Source organism: Geotrypetes seraphini, chromosome 6, assembly GCF_902459505.1.
Source record: "Geotrypetes seraphini chromosome 6, aGeoSer1.1, whole genome shotgun sequence".
NCBI classification, from domain to species: Eukaryota; Metazoa; Chordata; class Amphibia; order Gymnophiona; family Dermophiidae; genus Geotrypetes; species Geotrypetes seraphini.
The window spans coordinates 245,433,664-245,457,638 of NC_047089.1; the positions used below are offsets into that span (position 1 = coordinate 245,433,664).

General features: G+C 47.3%; 1 protein-coding gene across 2 annotated transcripts in view; it reads left to right on the forward strand.

Annotated features, from left to right (window-relative positions):
• Positions 1-23,975, forward strand: part of ACE2 (angiotensin I converting enzyme 2) — a 91,214-nt gene that overhangs the window by 58,251 nt on the left and 8,988 nt on the right. For both annotated transcript variants that reach the window (XM_033950222.1, XM_033950223.1), the window contains exons 14-16: positions 8,049-8,107; positions 11,983-12,083; positions 23,220-23,333. In XM_033950222.1, the coding sequence (XP_033806113.1) occupies positions 8,049-8,107; positions 11,983-12,083; positions 23,220-23,333 (274 nt within the window). The remainder of the gene's footprint in view (positions 1-8,048; positions 8,108-11,982; positions 12,084-23,219; positions 23,334-23,975) is intronic.

Below are 23,975 nucleotides of genomic sequence, written 5' to 3' on the forward strand. Positions count from 1 at the left end.
CTTTATTGTATCTGAATTTCCTCTTACTTTTCCTTTGGATATTTACTCTGAGAAGTCTTGGTTCTACGGATAAAAATAAAGACATACGACATGACATGATGTACAAGAACCAGTGGAAAGGTGGGTGGAACTACATTTGTAAATAGAAACGATACATGGAAGGAGGGTACATTAGGGAGGGGTTGTTATGCTCTGAGAGTCATTAGAGGCGAGGGAGTCATAGGTTGTAGGCATCCCAAAATAGGAAGGTTTTTAAGTTTCCTTTCACTTTATCAAAATTAGTTTCTTTCCTCAGGTAGATTGGGAGTGTGTTCCAAAGCGCAGGGGCTGTGACTGAGAATATTCGCTTCCTAGTGGTGTCGTAAAAAAATATGTCTTACTGAGGGAACGTGCAAGAGAAATTGATTGCTGGAGCGAAGTGTTCTTGGAGAGCAGTAGGGGATGAGTAATCTATCAATAAATCTTGGCTCGTGTGAGGTTTTTATTTTGAATGTGAGTAGGTAGTACGATTTTAAAGGTAATTCTATGTTGGATCGGTAACTGGTGAGATTTTATTAATAAAGTTGTAACACGGTCGAACATTTTGGCTTTCTATATTAGTCCGACTGCGGGGTTTTCGATAATCTGAAGTCTTCTGATTTCTTTTTGAGTAATTCCAGAATATAATGAATTACAGTAGTCGAGCTGTGATATAACTAAAGAATGTAGAACCTTAGGCGCAATCCAGTTATACCAGAGTCTTCTTGGCCTAAATGAGTGCACCAAAGTGAAACCATGCCAAAAGCCCCGCCCAGAACCAACCCTCCTAACCACGCCTACTTTATGGTAGGTGCCTCGGAGTAGACGCCTACCTCAAAGTGGTAGACGCCTACCTCAAAGTGGTAGGCGCCTACCTCAAAGTGGTAGGCGCCTATCAGTGAATTAATTTTTAACTACTTCTTCATGGCCCTTTTCAATTAACAGTACCGATTAAGCCTAATTGAATCATTACATCAGTTGCCTAGATGGGCTACGCGTGCTGATCTATTCGCCTAATGTCAAGTGTTATTGATAGAATCTGGGTCTAATTGGTTTGCACAGCTTCACTGTCATCTGCTCACGTAGTAGTGTCTGCTTAACACATGAGATAATTGGTGGCAGTAGGGGCTCGTGCACTCCTCTGTTTTAATGGCCACGCGCTAATGGCAAAATTAGCATGTATAAACAACCAGAAGAACACCTCGCCTTCAAGGCAAGAACGGCGTCTTTTCAACCAGTAATACAATCTTTATTGACCAAGTTATAGTCCCAACAAGGATCCCTGTTTCGGCACATGGAAACGCCTTCCTCAGGGGACACTGGAGATAATGACGCCAAAGTCCCGTGAACGTGCAAGCATTTGAATAGCAGCGTACAAAGCTTCACAAAAAGTGAAAGTTAAAAAATTAGCGTGTGGTCATTAATACAAAAGAATAGGAAATGTGGTTTGGGAAAGATCTACGTAAGGGTGTGCTAAGGCAACTTTACACCACTTTTGGTAAAAGGGTTCCTAAGATCAGTGGCATGCAGTCAGGGCCTTCAGGTGATTCACCGCACCCCCTTAAAGGCCCTGAAGGTACTGCTCTAAATTTTATTGGTTGAGCATGCAACTGGCAGATGCTGCTCAGCCAATCAAATTCAGATCAGTACTGTCAGGGCCTTCAGGGGACTTCGGAGAATCCCCAGCCCAAGAGCCCTGTTGGGTTTTTTTGTTTGATACTTTTTTCTCTTTCTCTCTCTCTTTTCTCTTTAGGCTTTCTTCCCTCTCCTGTCGTTCTGCCCTTTTATGTTTCATTCCTATACAAATTGTAGTTCTCCCTTTTTCCTATCGTTCCAGTCCGTCAATTGGAATCTTTCTCTCTCGTCATCTTTTATACGATTACTTGTATTCCCCCTATTTTAATTGTACTTCGCTTAGAATTTTATGTAAAGCGATCAATAAAATTTTAATAAACTTGAAACTTGACTGGTTGAGCAGGCTGCCTACGCAACCAATCATACTGCATCAAGCAAAAAGTAAACAAACAAAAAAATAAAACAGCAGGGCTATAGAGCCCTGGATTCATTGAATCCCCTGAATCCCCTGACCGCATGCCACTGCCTAAGATATGTAGTGTTCTAGTCACAGTTGCCATTTGCAAGGGAATGGAGAGAAGCCAGTAGGTGATACCTGTTGAATAACTTTTGGGGGGGGTTTTCACAGCCCTTGAAGCAGCCCTTATAAGGGCGAACCGTGGCCTTTTTTGGCTTTTTATTATTTATGCATTTACGATTTTATGTGGTGAATAAAATTTGCATTAGAGTTTTGCTACTACAGTAAAACCTTGGATTGCATGGAACTTGGTTTGCAAGTGTATGGCAAGATAAGCAAAACACTTGATTACACTTTAACTTGATAAGCAAGCAAAGTCTTGCAATATGAGTACATGCAGCATTCACTCCTCACATCATCACAACTGAGCCGATGGTTCTTCTCTCTCTGATACTGCGGGTGTGTAGTGACTGTTCTAAACGAGTGAGGTCTTGCAATACAAGTACGTACAATATTTTGTATTAAAGTTTTGTGGTTGTGGAACGAATCGTCTGAGTTTCCATTATTTCTTATGGGAAATTCGCTTTGATATACGAGTGTTTTGGATGACAAGCTTGGTTTTGGAACAAATTATGCTCGCAAACCAAGGTTTTGCTGTACTTCTATTTATCATTTCTATAGCACTGAAAGGTGTACACAACGCTGTACATTCAACATGTAATATTTATTTATTTTATTTTTTTGTATACCGCAATACCACAGCAGTTCAGAGAGGTTTACAGTGGAAGAGACTGTACACAGGCAGCGATGTTACAGAAAAGACTTTCAAATTACATTAGCAAGTCAAGAGTAGTCAGGTATATCCAGAGGCCTATCAGAAATACAACAAGGCAGGAAGGGAGTCAGAGAAATTTATCAAAGAGATAGGTTTTAATTGATTTCCTGAAGGTTTGGTAAGAGGATGCATTTGAAATGAGGGTGGTTAGACATTTATTCCATTTGCCTGCTTGGAATGACGGTCCCTACTCACAAGAGCTTGCAATCTTATTAGGACAGGCAGACAGACAGAACAAATGGGACAGATAGGGGCTGAGGAGCTTCTTACAGACATAATGATATGATGGATATAGATATCTTACAGTGAGTGGGAGTTAGGAGTTGAAAGCTGCCTCAAAAAAGTGGATTTTTAGCTTGGATTTGATTACTGCTAGAGATGGAGCTTGACATATTGACTCAGGCAGTCTGTTCCAGGCATTTGGCGCAGCAAGAAAGAAGGGACGGAGTCTGGAGTTGGCAGTGGAAAAGAAAGGTACAGATAAGAGGGACTTACCCGCTGAATAGAGTTCAAGGGAAGGGGAGCGTAGGGGGAGATAAGTGAGGAGAGAGATCGGACCTTTATTCTGATCTACTGGGGTTTTTTTTTTTTGTGGGGGGGGGGGGTAGTATCCTGGATCTTGTGGATCAGCAGTCCCTTTCTTTTCATGGGCGTTCTAGCCCCCTAATTCTACAGCCTTAGGAGCTGATATTCAAAGCGAGGTGTCAGGTCAAAAGCGCGCTGGGACAAAGGCGCGCCCAGACAATTAAGCGCAGCGTGCGCCGTCGCGCCGCTCTAAATTACTGTTTTTAGCGCTCCGATGGGGGTGTGTGGGGGGGGGAACCCCCCCACTTTACTTAATAGACATTGTGCCGCGTTGTGGAGGCGTTGTAGGGGGTGTGGGGGGTTGTAACCCCCCGCATTTTACTGAAAACTTCACTTTTTCCCTGTTTTTAGGGAAAAAGTTCAGTTTACAGTAAAATGTGGAGGGTTACAACCCCCCAAACCCCCCATAACGCCGGCGCGATGTCTATTAAGTATACTGGGGGGGGTTCCCCAACAAAACCCCCCGTCGGAGCCCCTAAAAACTGTAATTTAGAGCGGTGCGGCGGTGCGCGCTGCGCTCAATTGTAGGCGCGCGCTTTTGTCTTTCGCGCCGTTGTCTATGAACCTCCAAGTGATTTAGCCGGCTGCTGCCCAGTTAGATCGCTTGATCAGGGCTAGCTGGAAGGGAAGCTCCTGACCCCTTATGGGGAGGAAAAGAGGAAGGAAGAGAGATGCTGGGCACCTTAGGGAGGAAAGGGAGAGAGAGTGCTGGAGATAGGGAATGGGAGATGCTGGACATGGAGAAGGAGAGTCTTGAGCAGCCCTTCGGTGGGAGGGTGCACCTAGGCCCTCTTTTACAAAGGCACGCTAAGCGTTTTAGCGCGGATTTAGTGCACGCTAAATCAACGCCTGCGCTAACCGATAACATAGAAACATAGAAAAAAGCAGCAGAAAAGGGCTATAGCCCACCAAGTCTGCCCATTCCAAGTATCCCCTCCCCTGAATTTACTCCTTTAAAGATCCCACGTGAGTATCCCATTTTCTCTTAAAATCCGTCACGCTGCTGGCCTTTATCACCTGGAGTGGGAGTCTGTTCCAATGATCCACTACTCTTTCGGTGAAGAAGTACTTCCTGGAGTCGCCATGAAACTTCCCTCCCCTGATTTTCAGCGGATGCCCTCTGGTGGTCGAGGGTCCCATGAGCCAGAAGATATCATCTTCTGACTCGATGTGTCCCATGATGTACTTATATGTTTCAATCATATCTCCCCGTTCTCTTCTTTCCTCAAGTGAGTACAGCCGCAATTTTTTAAATCTTTCTTCATACGTGAGATCCTTGAGCCCCAAGACCATCCTGGTGGCCGTTCGCTGAACCGACTCGATCCTCAGCACGTCCTTTCGGTAGTGTGGTCTCCAAAACTGAACACAGTACTCCAAGTGAGGCCTCACCATGGCTTTGTACAACGGCATCATAACTTCAGGTCTCCTGCTGACGAAACCTCTGCGGATACACCCCATCGTTTTTCTTGCCCTGGAGGAAGCCTTCTCCACTTGATTGGCAACCTTCATGTCCTCACTAATGATCAAAAACTAAATGGAAAAAGTCCCAAACTGTTAAGGTAAATGAACAAAAGGACTTAGAAAAATTTTTGTCATCAAAATAGATATTAGTCTCTTAAGCTCTCAGACGCCTGCGTTAGCTTTGTCATTGTCTATAAGCCAACTAGAGCAGGAACAGTGGTATCTTTCATCGAGCTTTTAGAGCTTTTAGAGTTTTTTTAACTGTTTGTTGAAAAATTTTTTAAATATTTTAACATTTTATGCAAGTAAAACTTAATGCACAAAAGATGAAAATGCATTAAGAAATCAACACCGGCACTTAGCTTTAAACTGTATTCGCCGGTATGGAGTTCAGATAATCACCCAACGGGCCCCGTTTCACCCAGCTAAGGGCTTCATCAGGGGTCGGATTATTGTTCGAGCTATTCAGGCTCGTTCATTTACCTCACTAATGATCACCCCTAGGTCGCGTTCCGCCGTGGTCCTAACCAAGGTCTCACCATTTAGTACATAAGTTCTACGCGGGTTTCTCTTACCCAGGTGCATTATCTTGCATTTTTTAGCATTGAAGCCTAGCTGCCAAGTAGTCGACCATTGTTCCAGCAACAGTAGGTCGTGTGTCATATCATCAGGTAACAAGCTTCTGCCTACTATGTTGCAAAGTTTGGCGTCGTTGGCGAACAGTGATACCCTTCCTCTAAGTCCCTGCGTCATATCTCTTATGAATAAGTTGAATAGAATTGGGCCCAGGACCGAGCCCTGCGGCACTCCACTGATCACGTCCGATGCTTCGGATGGGGTACCGTTCACCACCACCTTCTGAAGTCTACTGCTCAGCCAATCCCCAACCCATGTAGTTAGAGTGTCTCCTAATCCTATCGAATTCAGCTTGTTCAGTAATCTTCGATGAGGGACGCTATCAAATGCTTTACTGAAGTCCAAATATACCACGTCCAGTGACTCTCCGGCGTCCAGTTGTCTAGTAACCCAGTCAAAAAAGCTAATCAGATTAGATTGGCAGGATCTGCCCCGGGTGAACCCGTGTTGGTGTGGATCACGCAAGTTTTTCTTCGTCTAGGATTGTGTCAAGATTCTGTTTGATCAGTGTTTCCATGCACGCGTTAGCATTTAGCGCGGGTTTAGCACATCTTTGTAAAAGAGGGGAGCTAGTGTAGGGTTTCTTATCCCTTGAGAAGTGCAGGAAAAGGTCACATCTGATGTGAAGAAGGGACTTGAAATCTGAGATCATTTCTTGAAACTTTCTAGATAGAGTGAAGGCCGGTTTTAGGACAGTTATCAAAGGAATTTGCCCAGGTGACTTATGTATAACTAGTCTTTAAGCCCGTTACATTAACGGGTGCTAGAATATATGTATGTCTGTCTTTCTTTCTGTCTCACTCCCTGCCCTTGTGTCTTTCTTCTTTTCTTTCTGTCTCCCTCCCTCCTATTATTTGTCTTTCTTTCTATTTGTCTCTCTTTCTGCCCCCTATGCAGCATTTATCTCCCCTTGTCCACTTTCCTGTACAGTAGCCATATCAGCATTCCCTCCCCCTCCATTTCCTTGTGCATCAGCATTTCCCCCCTTCCTACTTCCCTGTGCAGCATTTTCCTCCCTCGGGTGCTAGAATATATGTGTGTGTGTCTGTCTATTTCTTTCTCTCTCTGTCTCCTTAGCCACTTTTTCCTATCCATTCTCCCTTCTTTTTACCTCCCCTGTGTCCACCACCACCCCTTCACTGCTCCCCTTATCCAGCAGCAGCCCTTCTCCCTTTGTTTTACCTCCCCCCTGTCCATCAGTACCTCTTCCTGCTCCCCCTGTCCAACAATAGGCATCCCTTCCTTTTTTCCCCCCTGTCCATCATCACCTCTTCCTGCTCCCTCTGTCCAGCAGTAGGCCTCCCTTCATTCCCCCCCCCGGTCCATCAGCATCTCTTCCTGCTCCCCCTGTCCAGCAGTAGGCCTCCCTTCATTTTTCCCCCCTGTCCACCACCACCTCTTCATTGCTCCCCTTATCCAGCAGCAGCCCTTCTCCCTTTGTTTTACCTCCCCCCTGTCCATCAGCACCTCTTCCTGCTCCCCCTGTCCAGCAGTAGGCCTCCCTTCATTTCCCCCCCTGTCCATCTGCACATCTTCCTGCTCCCCCTGTCCAGAGTTTTTTATTTATTCGGATAGAGTCCTTGCGGCCCCCCCCTTCCCTTCCCTTCCCTTGTAACTCGGCGATTCAAGCAGCCTGTGCAGCAGTCTTCACACGCTGCTTCGGGTCCTTCTACTGCCCTTATTTGCTCTGCCGCGTCTCTGATGACATCATCAGAGACGCGGCAGAGCAAATCAGGGCAATAGAAGGGCCTGAAGCAGCGTGTGAAGACTGCTGCACAGGCTTCTTGAATCGCCGGGTAGGTATTCGGGTCAGCGGCAAGGGAAGGGGGTGAGCGGCAAAGAACTCCTCTGGTCTGTTGCGGAGGGCAGTCCGGCTCCATTTATTGATTCGTTTGGGGGGGGGAAATGCGCTGTGTTGGGGGGAAGGGTAGGCAGACGCGGGGACCGGGTTGCGCGCTTGTGGTGCCTGAGCTGCAGGAGAGGGAGCTGGTTGTGCGTGGCGAGGGAGGCCCCGACTGCAGCTTCGTCGTTGAAAGCCGCCGCAGCTCCTCTCTGTCGATCCTGGTCCAGTTCGAGAGAGGAGCCGGGGGTGAGGAAGGCCGCCGCAGCTTAGTAAATTTTTTTATATTTGAAAGCCGCCGCCGGGGCCGCACATGTGCAATTGTGTTTTCGCGACAGATCAGGGAACACGTTTTTTTTAGTGCGCATGCGCGGCCTATCATTTTATTATATTAGATGTATGTAGCATTGTTCTTAAAGGGTGAAGGAACCCAAAAAAGATTACGAAGCCCTGGCCTAAGGTGTGAGATCCCCTTTGACCAGCGCTGATTGTACATCACCCATGCACGTTTTCATTGATCTGGTGGTCCATTTTGATTGGTCTCTTGTGGACTTTCAGATTTTTTTTTTGCCTCTGTTCTTTGTTTGTGTAAGTGTTATTATGTTTTCGACCTCGTCTGACACTCTGACTCTTTTGCTCAGATCTTAATGATTCGATCAAAGTGCGAATTAGTCTAAAAACGGCACTGGGAGAAAATGCGGTGAGTGAGATCCAGATGCAATATATTTCTAAATATAATGTGCTTTTGTTTTTTTGTGAAAGGCATTGACAATAAGAATAAATGTAAAAATAATAGAAATGTGAACACCTGATTCTTGTTTTCTATAATAAGCCTCCTTCATCTTTCTGCCTTTAGCATACCATTTGTGTTTTTTTGAAGTCTGTCCAAGGAACCTGAAAAACAGAGTTAGTACTTGGACAGAATTAAGAACATATGAGTTGCCTTACTGGGATAGACTGAAGGTCCTCAAATCCAGTATCCTGTTTCCAACAATGGCCAACCCAGGTCCCAAATACCTGGCAGAAACCCAAAGAACAGCAACATTCCAAAGCTGAGATTCTGATGTCATAAAGCATCATTCCACCAATGCTTAAGAGTCAAACTCATCAGTGATGTCACAATGGCTTGATTATTCTATACTTGGCTCCCAGGAAAGAGACTTGGGAGTTATGATCGACAAGTCGATGAAGCCGTACACGCAATGCATGGCGGCAGTGAAAAGGGCGAACAGAATGCTAGGAATGATAAAGAAGGGGGATCATGAACAGATCGGAGAAGGTTATCATGCCGCTGTACCAGGCCATGGTGCGCCCTCACCTGGAGTACTGCGTCCAGCAATGGTCACCGTACATGAAGAAGGACATGGTACTACTCGAAAGGGACTAGAGAAGAGCGACTAAGATGGTTAAGGGGCTGGAGGAGTTGTCGTACAGCGAAAGATTTGAGAAACTGGGCTTCTTCTTCCTTAAACAAAGGAGATTGAGAGGGAACATGATCGAAACATTCAAGGTACTGAAGGGAGTAGACTTAGTAGATAAGGACAGGTTGTTCACCCTCTCCAAGATAGGGAGAACGAGAGGGCACTCTCTAAAGTTGAAAGGGGATAGATTCCGTACAAACGTAAGGAAGTTCTTCTTCACCCAGAGAGTGGTAGAAAACTGGAACGCTCTTCCCGAGTCTGTTATAGGGGAAAGCACCCTCCAGGGATTCAACACGAAGTTAGACAAGTTCCAAGTTTCCAAGTTTATTAGTTTTTAATATCCCGATCATAAAATGAATATCTGACCGGTTTACAATTATGAATAAAGAAAATTAAAACAAAAAAACAAAAACATAATTTAATATAGAATAGAGAGAAATAAAAAAGAGTAGATAGAGTGAACAAGTATGACATTTACAGACAAACTAGAAAGTGAGGAAAGATGGGGAGGTGGGAAAAAGTTACATAATTAAAGAAGAAAAAAAGGATATAGAGGGGAAGGGGATGACACATAAGGGGTGGGGGCATAATAAAGAAGAAGGTGGACTGTTTAAAAAAAAAAAAAAAAAAAAAAGGTGATTTTAAGATTAGGGTTTGTCGTATGCATCTTGAAAAAGAACGTGCGCTGGTAGGGCTAGTCTCAGTTAAGGCACTGGTCTTTGACCTAAGGGCCGCCGCGTGAGCAGACTGCTGGGCACAATGGACCACTGGTCTGACCCAGCAGCAGCAATTCTTATGTTCATATGTACGGGGGAACGGAAGGGGCGCACGCGTGCGGCAGGGAAGGAGCGGATGGGGTGCGGGTGCAGAGAAGAGGGCAGGGGAGGGGCACCACCGCTCCAGGTACCTCTCACCCTCACTATGCCACTCTTGCTACTCTTTTGGTTTTTGCCAGGTACTAGTGACCTGGATTGGCCACCGTAAGGACGGGCTACTGGGCTAGATGGACCATTGCTCTGACCCAGTAAGGCTATTCTTATGTTCTTACGTGAGCCAAGTATAGGACAATTAAGCCATTGTGACATCACTGCTGAGGTTGGCTCTGAGGCACTGTGGACTGAGGCATTATGACATCACAATCTCAGCTCTGGAATGTTGCTCTCATTGGGGTTCCGGAATCTTGCTATTCTTTGAGATGCTGGAATGTTGCTACTCTTTGGGTTTTGGCCAGGTACTAATGTCCTGGATTGGCCACCATGAGGATTGGCTACTGGGCTAGATGGACCATTGGTCTGACCCAATAAGGCTATTCTTATGTTCTTATGTTACGTTAATCAGGTTTTCTATTCCGCCTTTACCTATTGAGTTCAAGGTCGGATTACGTTACAAGAGGTTGGGTCAGTTGCCCAAGAAGTTACAATGGATTCATGTTCTCATTGAAAAAGGTGTGAACTAAATCAGAATAACGAAATAACTTTAACTCATGTAAGTGCCTGGGATTCATAAGGAAGGCGTAAATCGTTATTGAAAATGGGCCGTATTCTATAAATGGCGCTGTAAGTTAGGCACCCTACCACTACCTAGCTGAATTGTTTTAATTGGCTTTAATTGATGCAGTAATTGACGATATCATTTAAAACTGATTAAAACCTCATTTAAAAAAAAAAAGGTAGGCGCCAGAAGCGCATCTACAGCAGGATGTCTAAAGATACCTTACATCTAAGTGGGCGTGGTTAGGGGCGGAGCAGGACTTAGGCACCATTAAATGCTATTCACGAAGGTTCATAGACAACGGCGCGAAAGACAAAGGCGCGCGCCGACAACTGAGCGCAAGACGGAGGCGCGCGTCGAAGAAAATTACAGTTTTTAGGGGCTCCGACGTGGGGTTTTGTTGGGGAACCCCCCCACTTTACTTAATAGACATCGCGCCGGCGTTATGGAGGTTTTGGGGGGTTGTAACCCTCCACATTTTACTGTAAACTTAACTTTTTCCCTAAAAACAGGGAAAAAGTGAAGTTTTCAGTAAAATGTGGGGGGTTACAACCCCCCAAACCCCCCACAACGCCCCCACAACGCGGTGCGATGTGTATTAAGTAAAGTGGGGGGGTTCCCCCCCCACGCCCTCCCCGTCGGAGCCTTAAAAACAGTAATTTTGAGCTGCGCGCGCCTCCGCGCTGCGCTCAATTGTCTGGGCCCACCTTTGTCCCGGCGCGCTTTTGACCTGACACCATTCACGAAAGAACTTAGAGGGTCTTATACTAAGGCACGCTAGCTGATTTAGCGGCGCTACATGCTAAAACGCCCATTATATTTTATGGATGCGTTAGCATTTAGGCGTCGTCCGTGACGTAGTAAGGTGGGGGCGGTCCGCCCCGGGCGCTGTCTTGCTCAGGGTGCCGGTATCCCCTCCTCCTCTCTACACCCCCCTCCCCCTTCCATTCCTCCCCCTTCCGCGCATGTGCCCCCCTTCTCTTCCCCCGTACCTTTTTAACTTCGGCGCGAGCAGCCACCCACGTGCTGCCCCCGTCGGCTTCGGCGCTCTCTCGGACATCACTTCCGGTGACCCACGCCTAGGAAGTGATGTCGGAGAGAGCGCCGAAGCCGACGCAGGCAGCGAGTCGGTGGCTGCCCGCGCGGAAGTTAAAAAGGTACGGGGAAGGGGCATGCCACACGCGGCAGGGAACACATGGGGGAGGGGCACCACCGCCCCGGGTTCCACTCACCCTTACTGCGCCACTGGGCATCGTTAGCTGTGATTCTGCTAGCGGCACCTAAGTGTGATTTACACGTGACCAGCGGCCATTTTTGCAGCCGCCACCGATTTAGGCGCCATTTACAGAATCCAGCCCTCTGTGTTTATCACATACTGTTTTTTAGCGCAGAGAGCAGTGCTGAATGGCCTGCGCTGCTTCCGACGCTCATTGAGTTCCTATGAGCGTCGGGAGCAGTGCGGACCATTCAGAGCGGCCCTCTGAGCGCGGTTTCGTAGAACAGGGGGTTAGTCTCCACTACTCATTTCAGGAGGGCATTCCAGGCATCCCCCTCTAAGCTAGTGTGTATTGTTTTAAAAATTCCCTTTCCTCAATGAAGCATTTCCATATTTTGCGCTACGATCTTCTAGCAAAATAATATCTTTTTATTGTAAATTTTACAGTTTACATGGGATGAGAATGAATTAAGCTATTTCAGGGCATCAATTGCGTATGCCATGAGGAAATATTTCAAAGACTTCAAGAAACAGACAGTCAACTTTGAGTAAGTTGTCATATGGGTTGTGGGTTCTAGTCTTCACTGCTTTGGCTTTCATTCCCATGATCTCTGTTGCTTCAGTTCTCACAATGCAGATAAACGGAACCAGAACATTGCTAACACAGGGCTAGACTCACTAAGGACACCAGTCGTGTCCCAACCACTTTGCGATCACTTAGCGACCCCGACCCGATTCACTAACCTTACTCCCGATCCGATCCGCGCATGCAAATGAGAGGGAATGGCATGCAAATGTAGGCAGGCAGTGATTCGCTAAAAAAAATGAGGAACACCGACTGGGCTGGCCGATCAAAAAATAAGTGACTGCTGAGCGCCGGTCGCTCAGGTCCTTTCCGACTGCCCTGCTCTCTGCTCCAACTCTCCTGCCCTTCCCCACAGAGCGAGCCCGTGGTTTTAACCCTGGGTTTAATGCAGGCTCACGAAGTAAAAAAAAAAAAAAAATTCAAAAGCTCTGTAAGCATGCATAGACCATTGTGGCGGGGCCAGGGATAAGCCTAGCGCTGGCAACCCAGCTCCCGCCCCAGGCGCATGTCTGAGCACTCCCCGGAGGACTCCCGCTGGATAATCCCAGTAGAAAACACACACTGCTAACTTTGGAGAATTCACAGTTTCTCCTTTTATTACCCAGTTCATGGCACTGGGTCTTTAAACAGCCCCCCCTTGGCTGAGGATATTTGAAACAAATAATATACAGTGGTGCCTCACACAACGAACTTAATTGGTTCCAGGAGCAAGTTTGTTATGTGAAACGTTCGTTATGTGAAACGCGTTTTCCCATAGGAATACATGTTTAAAAAAATAATTCGTTCTGCAGCATAAAATATGCTAAGATGACATAAAAAAGATAAATTTTTTGTTATTATTTTTATTTAGATACATCTAAAAACATACATCTCCCTGTCCTTTTACTTCCACTATCTTCCTATCCCATCTCTATTCCCTTTTGTCCCTCTCCCCCATGATCAATCATCTCACCACCTCTCTCTGCCCTCACCCTCAGGGTTCAAGATTGCTTCCACTCTTTTTCCTGTTGTTCTCTCTGCCTGTCACCCTATGATTTAGCATCCCTTCTGCCCTTGTCCAATATTTCCCCTTCTCTCCCTCCCTCTCATCCCCTGCTCCAACATGTGCTTTCAGGGGCCTTCTCCCCCCTTAAGCGTCTTTTCTTCTCCACTCCACCTTTCCTCCCTCCCTGCCTCCACCTTTGTGGCGCTTTTGCACCCGACCGACAACAGAACAGGCCCGGTCGGACAAATCTCCCTGTCCTGTAGCCGCGAATCTAAATTACCTTCTTACAGCAGCTGGATTATTGAAGCTGCTGTAAGAGGTAATTTAGATTCGCGGCTACAGGGCAGGGAGGTTTGTCGGCCGGGCCTGTTGTCGGTCGATCGGGGGACCTGACCAGCTGTGCACATTCTTCGGGGCGGACCGCCCCCTCCCCCTCCCCCCTCTTTCGTTCGCCATTGCCTTCTTCCTACCTGCCCTGCCGCAGCCGCACACAGCCGACCGGAAGTCTTCCTGATGTCAGCGCTGACGTCGGAGGAAGGGAGGGCTTTGCTTAAGCCCTCCCTCCGACGTCAGCGCTGACATCGGGAAGATTTCCGTTCGGCTGTGTGCTGCGACAGGGCAGGTAAGGAGAAGGAGACTACCCTCGACCAACCCCGCTGCGATCCAACCCCGCAGGAACCCCGGAAGGATGCAGCTCGGGCGACTTCGTTGTGTGAAACGAAGTACGTTATACGGATCACGACATAAAGTTCGTTGTGCGCAGCGTCCGCTGTGCGAGGCGGCCGTTATGCGAGGCACCACTGTATAAGCAATGCTTCTCCTTTAGAGAGAGTCCAAACTGCCCTTCAGGCAAATAAACCAAAAACATACAAAAACGCTTTCTTTCAGGCTTCAGCCGTTGTGCCTGAGGATACTTCAGGGAGCTTTTCCCACCTGACCCACCTGAAGTATAATGCCCCCACTACCCTTGTGCTCATGGGGTAGGGGCTGTGGAACCATCCACCCTTTGGCCCCCACCCAAAAGTTCCCCTATTCAGGGCTATGTAAAGTCAGGTTACTGAATTCCCGTTCAGGCTTTTCCCGGAGGTTAATTAGTTCTCCTAGAACAAGCAGGATGAGTCAGCCACATATGGGGGTGTTGTCCCAACACCTCCTAATTTGCGGATAAGCTCTCCAATAGCTCAGAGAGATTTATTATTTTATTTTTTTTCTCTGAGCACGTGCAGTGCCCGGGCCCCACTGGGCATGCCCGAGCCCTACCCATTTCCCCCTGCTTCCCCCTAATCCCCAGGATGTTCCTAGCTATGGCCGGGTCGGCCATATGGGGAGGCGGGTGGGTTGTGTGGCTGACTATCCTGCTGTCCACGGAGAACCTACGTTACAGGTAAGTAACTACACTTTCTCCTAGGACAAGCAGGATGAGTCAGCCACATATGGGTGACTCCCTAGCCGAGGGATGTACCGACTGGACCTGCGCCTTAGCGCTTTGTGCATCCCTCGCCTGGCTGTGGAGGCCGAGCCGGGCAAGGTAATCAGGCAAAGCAGGTAAAGTTGTGGAAACAAGGTTTTAGATAAAGTGCTGTGTTAACTGAGCAATAATACTCACAGAACAATGAACTGGTCAATGACAATCAATGAACAGTGAGAAACCAACTGGTCAACAGTGACCATTCGTACTTGCATGTGAGAATTCATACTTGCCTATTCCACATTCAGTCTAGACAGGAGTGCTGGAAGACCTACTTAACTCACAGAACAGCGAAAACTGGTCAATGACAATCAATGAACAGTGAGAAAACCAACTGGTCAACGGTGACAATTCATAACTGGTCAATAGTGACAATTCGTACTTGCATATGAGAATTCATACTTGCCTATTCCACATTCAGACTAGACAGGATTGCTGGAAGACCTACTTAACTCACAGAACAGTGAAATTGGTCAATGACAATCAATGAACAGTGAGAAACCAACTGGTCAACAGTGACAAATCGTACTTGCATGTGAGAATTCATACTTGCCTATTCCACATTCAGTCTAGGAAGGAGTGCTGGAAGACCTACTTAATCAATATCTATAACACCCTACTTGAACAGTGTTTGTCGATATTTATAACCCCCTACTTGATTAGTGTTTGTCAAGGCTGTGCTAGTGGTTGCTGTCCCTCCCGGGAGGGAAGAGCCACTTCCAAGACTGCTCGGCCGAATGCATTTGGAGCGTGGAATGCTATGTCGAGGCAGTAGTGCTTGGTGAAGGTGTGCATGGAGGACCAAGTGGCTGCATCGCAGATGTCCCCTATTGGTGTGTGGTGCAGAAGTGCCGTTGTGTTGGCTATGGTTCTGCGCTGGTGGGCTTTGGCTCCCACCTGCGGTTGATGCTGCGCTTTTCTATAGGTGAAGGGGATGCACTCTTATATCCAGCGCGAGCACCTGCGTTTGGTGGCCGGAAGTCCTGGTCTGTTTTGGTCGTAGGAGACGAACAATTGAGGCTTGTCTAATCTGCTGCATAGTCAGGGCCCACACACAGTCCAGGAGGTGTTGCTGAGGTGGCAGTGTGCCTCCCTGTGGGGAGATGTAGAGTGCCGGGAGGCACGCTGAAGCCACCTTCGGCAAGAATCGGGGGTGGGTTCTGGGTACCACCCTGTTCTCATGAGGGAGTGTGTCGGTAGACACGATGGTCAGGGGTTTTCCCAGCCAGGAATACGGGATCTGCCTCCCCCAAAGGTTTGAAGGGGTCGAGGTGAGATGATGCGGCACCAAGTTGAGGTCCCATCCGGGCGGTGGTGGTCTGGCCAGTGGGTGCAGATTGGACAGTCCCTTCATGAAATTTTGTGATTACTGGATGCCTCGACACTGGTTTGCTGTCTAGGCCAGCGTGGTATGCCGTGATTGCACTTAGGTGGACCTTGATGGAAGTGGGTTTTAGGTCCCCCTGAGATAAGCTCAGTATGTACTGCAGGATGTCCGGTATGGGGCAGTTGTAGGGGTCTCGCTGCGTGTCTGTGCACTGGTAGCGGGACCTTCTCCTTTTCAACCCATAGCGTTTTCTGGTTGAAGGTCTTCTGGCTGCCATAAGAGTGTGCTCCACGTCTTGTGGTAGGTTCATCCTCTCATCATCCATGCGGTCAGGGCTAAGGAAAGCAGGTCATGGTGGAGAGTAAGGTTCCCGCGTTGTGTAATGAGAACTGCACTGATCGGGAGCGGGGAGAGGTGGGTGAACCGCTATCCCTTGCCGGAACGGGAACCATGGTTGAAGGAGCCCGAACAGGGCAATCATGATCACCGTTGCTCTGTCCTGAAGAATCTTCTGCAGGACTTAGGGTGTTCCAACTCACAGACAGACCGTCGGGGCTGAGACGGCGATGGGTTGATCTCTTTGCGCAGAAGGTCGAGTATTTTGAGTTCGGTTAGGTTGCAAACTGGTCGATGCTCGGTGTGCCCCAGGTGCTGAAGATCTTCTTCATCGCCGCTGGGTTGAGGCACCACTCATCGGGATCCAGCTGGTGGCTGAGTCTTTCTGCCAGGTCGTTCTGCTCCCACAGGAGGTAAGTTGCCTGGATGGGGCATTGAATGGAGTTGGAGAACTCCCACATGTGGCAAGCTTCCTTGCATAGCGAGGTCGACCCTGTCCCTCCCTGTTTGTTGATATAGTGCAAGGCCACCTGGTTTTCTGTTTGGGTGAGGACTGCCCTGCCTGTTTGAAGGTTTCGAGGGCATTCCCTAAGGCCCTGAGCTCCAGTAGGTGGGTAGTCAGAGGTTGGGTACACTGGTCCCAGTGACGTCTGAGGTGCCCTTTCAGGGATCACATGAGTAGTCTGGTGTGCTGCACAACAAAGACCGGAGCGTGCTGACGATGAGCTGCTGGCAGGGATGCACTGGGCCAGGGATGTCATGGCGTCGATCTGGTAGTCCAGTAGGACGGCCTTGGTCTGCGTGGTGTTGATGACTGCCCAGATGAACGATATCCCCTGGGTGGGTATCAGGTGGGATTTCATGTAGTTGATGAGGAACCCCAGTTCTTGGAGGAGGGTTATGGTGGTTGACGGGGCTGCCAGCTGTCGAGATAAGATAGGACGCGCACCCCTTGAAGGCGAGGATGTGCCACTGCCACGCACTTTGTGAACGCTCTTGGAGCCGTTGAGAGTCCAAGGGGCAGGACCTTGTACTGGAGGCGTCTGTCTTGGCTTTAGAAGCGACGATGCCTCCTGTGGGCTGGGTGCATGGGATACTAGCCAATACTCAGGCTGTAACAGGGCCAAGACTGTACCCAGAGAGTGCGTCTGGACCTTGTGTATGCATCTGTTGAGCTTACAGAGATCCAGGAACGAGCGTTGTCCTTGTCCATGGTGACGCGGGGGTTCCTGGAGTAGAAACCCCTTGGTGATCTCCTCTGTTCGTCACCGCCTCTATTGATTCTGCCGAAGCAGGTCCTCTCCTTGCTGCAGGAAAGTTGGGTCGTCAGATGGAGGGTGCCCCGCCCACTCGGGGGGGGGGGCGGGAGTGGAGACGAATTCGGAATCCCTGCTTGATGATGCTGAGGGCCCACTGGTCGATGGTGATCCTGGGCCAAGCCTTCGCAGACAATCTGATCATGCTGGGCCGGAGGGTGATCAAGGTTCTGTTTTTGTCTTGGGGAGAGGGCTGCCCTTGGATGCCCCTGCCCCTCGGGCGGTGCTTGTTTGCGTAGCAGTTATATTACTGTTGCGAGCGCTGGGGCACAGACTGCTGCCAGTGTGGACTGGCTCAGTTGTGAGCTGGAGTCTCTATTTTATTTTATTTATTTATTTCCTCTCACTGGCCTCCTGAGAAAGCCGCATCTGGAACTGGAGCGCAGCAATTCGTGCGCTCAGCATTGCGCCCTCGAAAGTCTTTTTCCCCATGGAAACCAGGGTTTTTCAGGTCCTTCCCTGACAGGGGTTGGAGGGGAGGGTCGTGCTGCCCTGTTTCTCTTAAGCTACCGCAATGTCCATGTATGGCTGCTGCGGGTTGTCGAATCCCTGGGCTGGAAAGATCTGGTACTTCAATCCCAGTCTCCTTGATGTTGGTTGCCCTGAGGAGGGAGTCAGCCAAAACTTGTCTCTGCAGTCCAGGAGGTTCTTGTGGACTGGAATCGCCACTGCCTGCGTGAAGTACTGGTACTGGTAGTTCAGGCCTTGTAGTACTCTGTCTTGGGTACTTGTTGTCCACCTACGTGGATCTTGAGAAAGACTGTGAGTTTCTGGAGGGACTTGGGGTGAGTCCTCATTTGTGGGTTTTTGTTTTTTGTTTTTTTTTAGTAAATATTTATTTATTTTTGTGGGTGGTGACTCGGGGCGTGGCTGGAGGATGGTGTGTAGCTTGTTCCTCCGTTGCTTGGGTGCATGGCATGCCGCTGAACCACGCCATGTTGTTGTGCGTGGCTCCCTCTAAAGGGGGACATACTGGGGAATGTAGCCCGCTGAGAGAGGAGTGGGTCAGCAGGAGGATTAACTGTGGCTGCTGGTCCCACCCCTGGTGGTTCGCAGATTCATGTGCTGCTCCACTTGACTGGTTGGGTGGCTCCATGTACCCCACCGCCCTTCTCTGTCCTTCTTGAGAGGGGGGGAGAGCCTGCAGAGAAGGGGCAGGATGCACCCCTTCATCTGTGCCAGTGCTCCTGGCTGCGTTTCCCACTGTGCCTGGAGGCAGAGAAAGAGGAGTGATAATGCCTCTTGAGTGGGCTTCTGCTGCTGTACTGCCTATTGTATATTAAACTGTACAGCGCTGCATATGCCTTTCAGTGCTATAGAAATCATGAATAGTACAGAGTCCCTCATGCTAGCTGGAAAAGCACTCTGCCTAGGTTTTATGAAGAGCAAACAGCTTTTTAGACTGAGGAGTTTCAAACCCCCACCTTTGGAGAGGCATGGTCTGACATGCCGCATCTCTGAAGATATCAGCACGCCGAAGATAAAAAGGTAGGGGGAAAGGGATGCACGCGCGTGGCAGGGGGAGGGTTGCTAGGAGGAGGGGTGCTGGCGCCCTGAGGAAGACCATGCCCGGGATGGATCGCAACCCCCCCTTACTACGTCACTGAGAACAGCATCTATAAAATGCCTGTATCAATATATGAAAAACTTAGCACATCTTAGACAACTGGCAACTGAATTCAATGACTTAACAAAACGGCAGAAACTGCGTCTGGATTTACGACTGAACTATTATTAAATGACTTCATTTGTGTCTCGTTTGTCTTTGATGTCTTGCTAACATTAACCATCCAGTCAACGATGTTAGATCTGTCCATTAACGCAGGGCCGCCATCAGAAATTTCTGGGCCCCTTACTGAGCAATCCTATTGGGCCCCCCACGCACCCCTTCCCCCCCCCCGACCCCCCCCCTTCTTCCATGGGCCGAATACACACATACTTTTCTGCTAATGCTCCACCTAAGCCAGTCCCTTAAAATCTTCTCACGTCCATTGGGTGATTTGGCATAGAGGAGATATTCATAAAAAGAACGTCCGTCAAGATCTTTACTCATAGACTGTGCCATTTGCTTTAAATAATCTTCCATCATTAATCCAAATTGCACAATTCTTTCTCTATCTTTGTCCTGAATGACATCTGGCCACATTGCTGGATCCTTCCAGTCATTAAATTTATGAGCAGGCGCGGAGAACGCATTTTTAAACAAATGTAGTTTATCCTTGTACTCCTTATGTAATTTTAATCATCTATGGATATGTTTGTATGTTTATTGTTCAAATGGTTTTATTTATTTCCCCAAATTTATTTTTGTTATACGCATTGAAAATATTTGATATTGCGTTTAAATCAAAATCTCAATAAACTTGAAACTTGAAACGAGTGCCCATGAGATTGTGGGAGGGTTAAATACTCAAAACTTAGAAGAATAACAATTTACTTAAAGTTTTTGCTACGCCAGCTTTCTGGTATCTTTACATAAAGTGGCGTACGTAGCATATGTAACACCTGGGGTCCATCATTTTTTGGCACCCCTCCCATCTGTAAGAAAAACATGATTTTTAGTAACAAACCACACGTCACACATGAGTACCTAGGAAAAGGCAGCATCTTACATATTGCAGTGAGCAGTACATCAATACACCCATTGTAAAACTAAACAAGCCAGACCAGCACAGATCGATCCTACACCGTCAATCCTAACAGAAAACCATGTCTTTTGAACAAACAGAACACAGAAAACACCTTCGCCTAGTATGGAATATGTCATCACAAACTAACCCCTCCCCCTTTTACAAAACTCTAGTGTGGATTTTAGCCACGGTGGTAACAGCCCTGACGCTCATAGAATTCTGAGCATCAGAGCTGCTACCACCACGGCTGGCGCTAAAAAACGCTCCACAGTTTTGTAAAAGGGGGGATAAAATAGAAATACACAGTTTCAACGCTCTAGCTCAGAGGTGCCCAAACTTTTTGAGCTTGTGAGCTACTTTAAAATGACCAAGTCAAAATGATCTACCAACAATAAAATTAAAAAACACAAAGCACACTATACGCTGAGAAAATGTTAATTATCATTCCTATTCTGATTTTTTTTCAAAGAGGTCAAGGGAGATGACTCTATGCATTGTCACCTCAGTAACAACCATACAAAAATAGACAAATATACCCCCCATCCTTTTTATTAAACCACAATAGCAGTTTTTAGCGCAGGGAGCTGCGCTGAATGCCCAGCGCTGCTCTTGACGCTCATAGGCTCCCTGCGCTAAAAACCACTATTGTGGTTTAGTAAAAGGGGATCATATTGTAAAATATAGACAGCAGATATAAATTCAGAACTGTGCATAGTAAGTGAAGGGAAGTTTTCATCTCTGGGAATTTACCCAGTTAACTATTAAGTTATTTGGGCAAATTCCTTTGAAAACTGTGGTAATACTGCCTCCACTTTGCTAAATTTAAAATAAAATCATTTTTCCTACCTTTGGTGATTTCATGAGTCTCTGATTGCACTTTCTTCTTCTGACTGTGCATCCAATCTTTCTTCCCTTCTTTCAGCCTGTATGCTTCCTCTCCTCCACACCTCATTCCCTCCCCCAACTTTTTCTTCCTCTCTTCATGCCCCCTTTCTTTTTTTCTGTTTCTCTTCTTTCCTTCTGTCTCCCTGCCTGCCCCCTTTCTTTCTTTCTCCCTGCCGTTCCCCAAGCCACTGCCACTGCCGCTGCCATCGGGGAACAGGACCCAAACGCCACCAATGGATAACGCAGATGACGCCACATGCTCTCTCTGCTTCGGGCCGACCAGCATTCCTCTCCCCGACATCAATTCTGCCGTCGGAGAGGAAGTTCCGCCCAGCCAGGCAGCGATTGGCTGGCCCGAACTTCCTCTCCGACTGCAGAATTGACGTCGGGGAGAGAAAGACTGATCGGCCCGATAGATCACCAAGGCAAAGTGAGTCCTGGGTGATCGACTCACTTTGCCTTGGCGAGCTACTGGTGCCCCTGCCTAAGAACACTGCCTAGGACCCTGGGGGAGCCCGGGCCCCTGAATGCAGGACCGGTAGTACTGCCCTGATGGCGGCCCTGCGTTAACGTATGGGAATTGTCCCTCCATTGCAAGATGTCCATCTTCTCGCCTATCTCTATTAGAAGTCTTTCTCTGACTTTCTGTAACCTATATTAGGTACGTTAACTTGTAACCCATTCTGGGCTCTTTTGGGAGGACGGGCTAAAAAAGTGATTAAATAAATAAATGTGGCAACAAGAGTCTTGTCTGTTGATCAGACTCCTACCATCTGCAACACCTTCCATCATGTGCCCAGCTACTCAAGCATCTTACTGTTACTGCAACAGATTCATTCATCGTTGCTGGCTTCAAGGAACTATCCTAACATTTTATAGACACCTGATTTTCCTGTTCATCCACTACACAGTTTGGGTTCTCTTCTTCACCCATATCTGAAAGACAATCCAGTTACCTTCCCAGACGATATAAAAACATAGGCAACGGAATCTTCAAAATGGAAGGCTCTATTTGTACCTTGTAAACAGTTGTAAAGAATATTGTCCCTTTTTTATACTTTAATAAAATATTTAAATATAAAATCATACATGTTTGAGGCTTGTGCAGATGAGGACAGAATTAGTGAATGACACTGGGACAAATTTTTCCCCATCCCCCGCGGGAACTCATTTTCCCGTCCTCATGAGTTCTTTTCCTGTCCCTGCCCCATTCCTGCAAGCTCCGTCCTCATCTGCACAAGCCTCAAACACTTTAAAGTCATAAGCGGCAACATTCTAGAGGTCAGATTGTGATGTCATAATGCCTCATTCCACCAATGCCTAAGCTCCATCCTCATCTGCACAAGCCTCGAACACTTTAAAATCCTAAGTAGCAACATTCTAGAGCTCAGATTGTGATGTCATAATGCCTCATTCCACCAATGCCTAAGCTCCGTCCTCATCTGCACAAGCCTCGAACACTTTAAAATCCTAAGTAGCAACATTCTAGAGCTCAGATTGTGATGTCATAATGCTTCATTCCACCAATGCCTAAGTTCCTTCCTCATCTGCACAAGCCTCAAACCCTTTAAAATCCTAAGTAGCAACATTCTAGAGCTCAGATTGTGTTGTCATAATGCCTCATTCCACCAATGCCTAAGCTCCGTTCTCATCTGCACAAGCCTCAAACACTTTGAAATAAGTGTTCGAGGCTTGTGTGGTTAAGGCAGAGCATATAGGAGTGGGGCAGGGTCAGACACAAAACACACGGGGATGGGACAGGAAATTGAGTTCCAGCGGGGACGGGGACAAATTTGTCCCTGTGTCATTCTCTAGACTGGATCCACAGTGATGGGGGTGGGGCAGAGCTTACAGGGACGGGGTGGAGATAAGGACAAAGCTCACGGGGAACAGGGCAGGGATGGTGAGAAACTTTGTCCCCTTGTCATTCTCTAGTCTGATCTTCTGTGTGTACTTCTTAATTTTCATATAAACTTTGGGGGGGCGTTTGTTTTGGTAATGTGCATGCCCATAATTTCTGTGATTTTTTTAGCAACCTAAAGTCTGAGAATATTAGGGAACCTACTTCAGGTAAAAATAAAATAAATCTTGCGACAGTTGTATATTTTTAACAGAAGGAAAAGCTTCTCCCTTCCTTTTTTATTTTCCCAGGATTAAAGATATTCGGGTGTACAATGAAACCCAAAGGATCTCTTTTCTTTTTTGTGTCCTCACACCTGACATGGGCACTATCGTTCCCAAGTCTGACGTCGAAGAAGCCATCAGGTAACTTTTCACGCTGCTTCAAAATATTTGTATGAAGAGCAACTGCTGCCCCTCCCCCTAAACCTGATTGACAGGACATGGTCAAGCTTCAAGCCATCCACTAGGCAAAAAGACTTGAGGGACAAATGTGATAGCTGTGGGCTAGAGGTGCAAACTGTTTCAAATGGCCAGAAAGTGCACTTAGCCAGACAGTGGCTGCTGAAAATGCCCAAATAGCACATAATCTGGAACCAGCTATTTTGCAGGCGTTCCCAGCTGGAGTTGGCACTTAGCCACTTACGAGCAGCTGGAATAACCACATAAGTGCACCACCTAGCTGGCCAAGTCACTTAACACATCATTGCCCCTAATTTTATTACATTATAATAAGGATCATGCTATTTTGAACAGTTAAATTATTTATTTATAATTTGTAATCACATCATATGTATTATTATAGTAAGAATGATGATGAGGATGGGAGAAAATGATTGTTCAATGTAATAATTGTATAGTGAATAGTGTGTTTTGTGCAGTTTTGCTGACTTATCATTTGTATAGCACTTTCAAAGTTTGAAAATCAATAAAGATTACAAAAATAATAATAATAATTACCGGCCTAAAATATGTAAGAGAAGATTAGGTTCTTACCTTAATAATCTT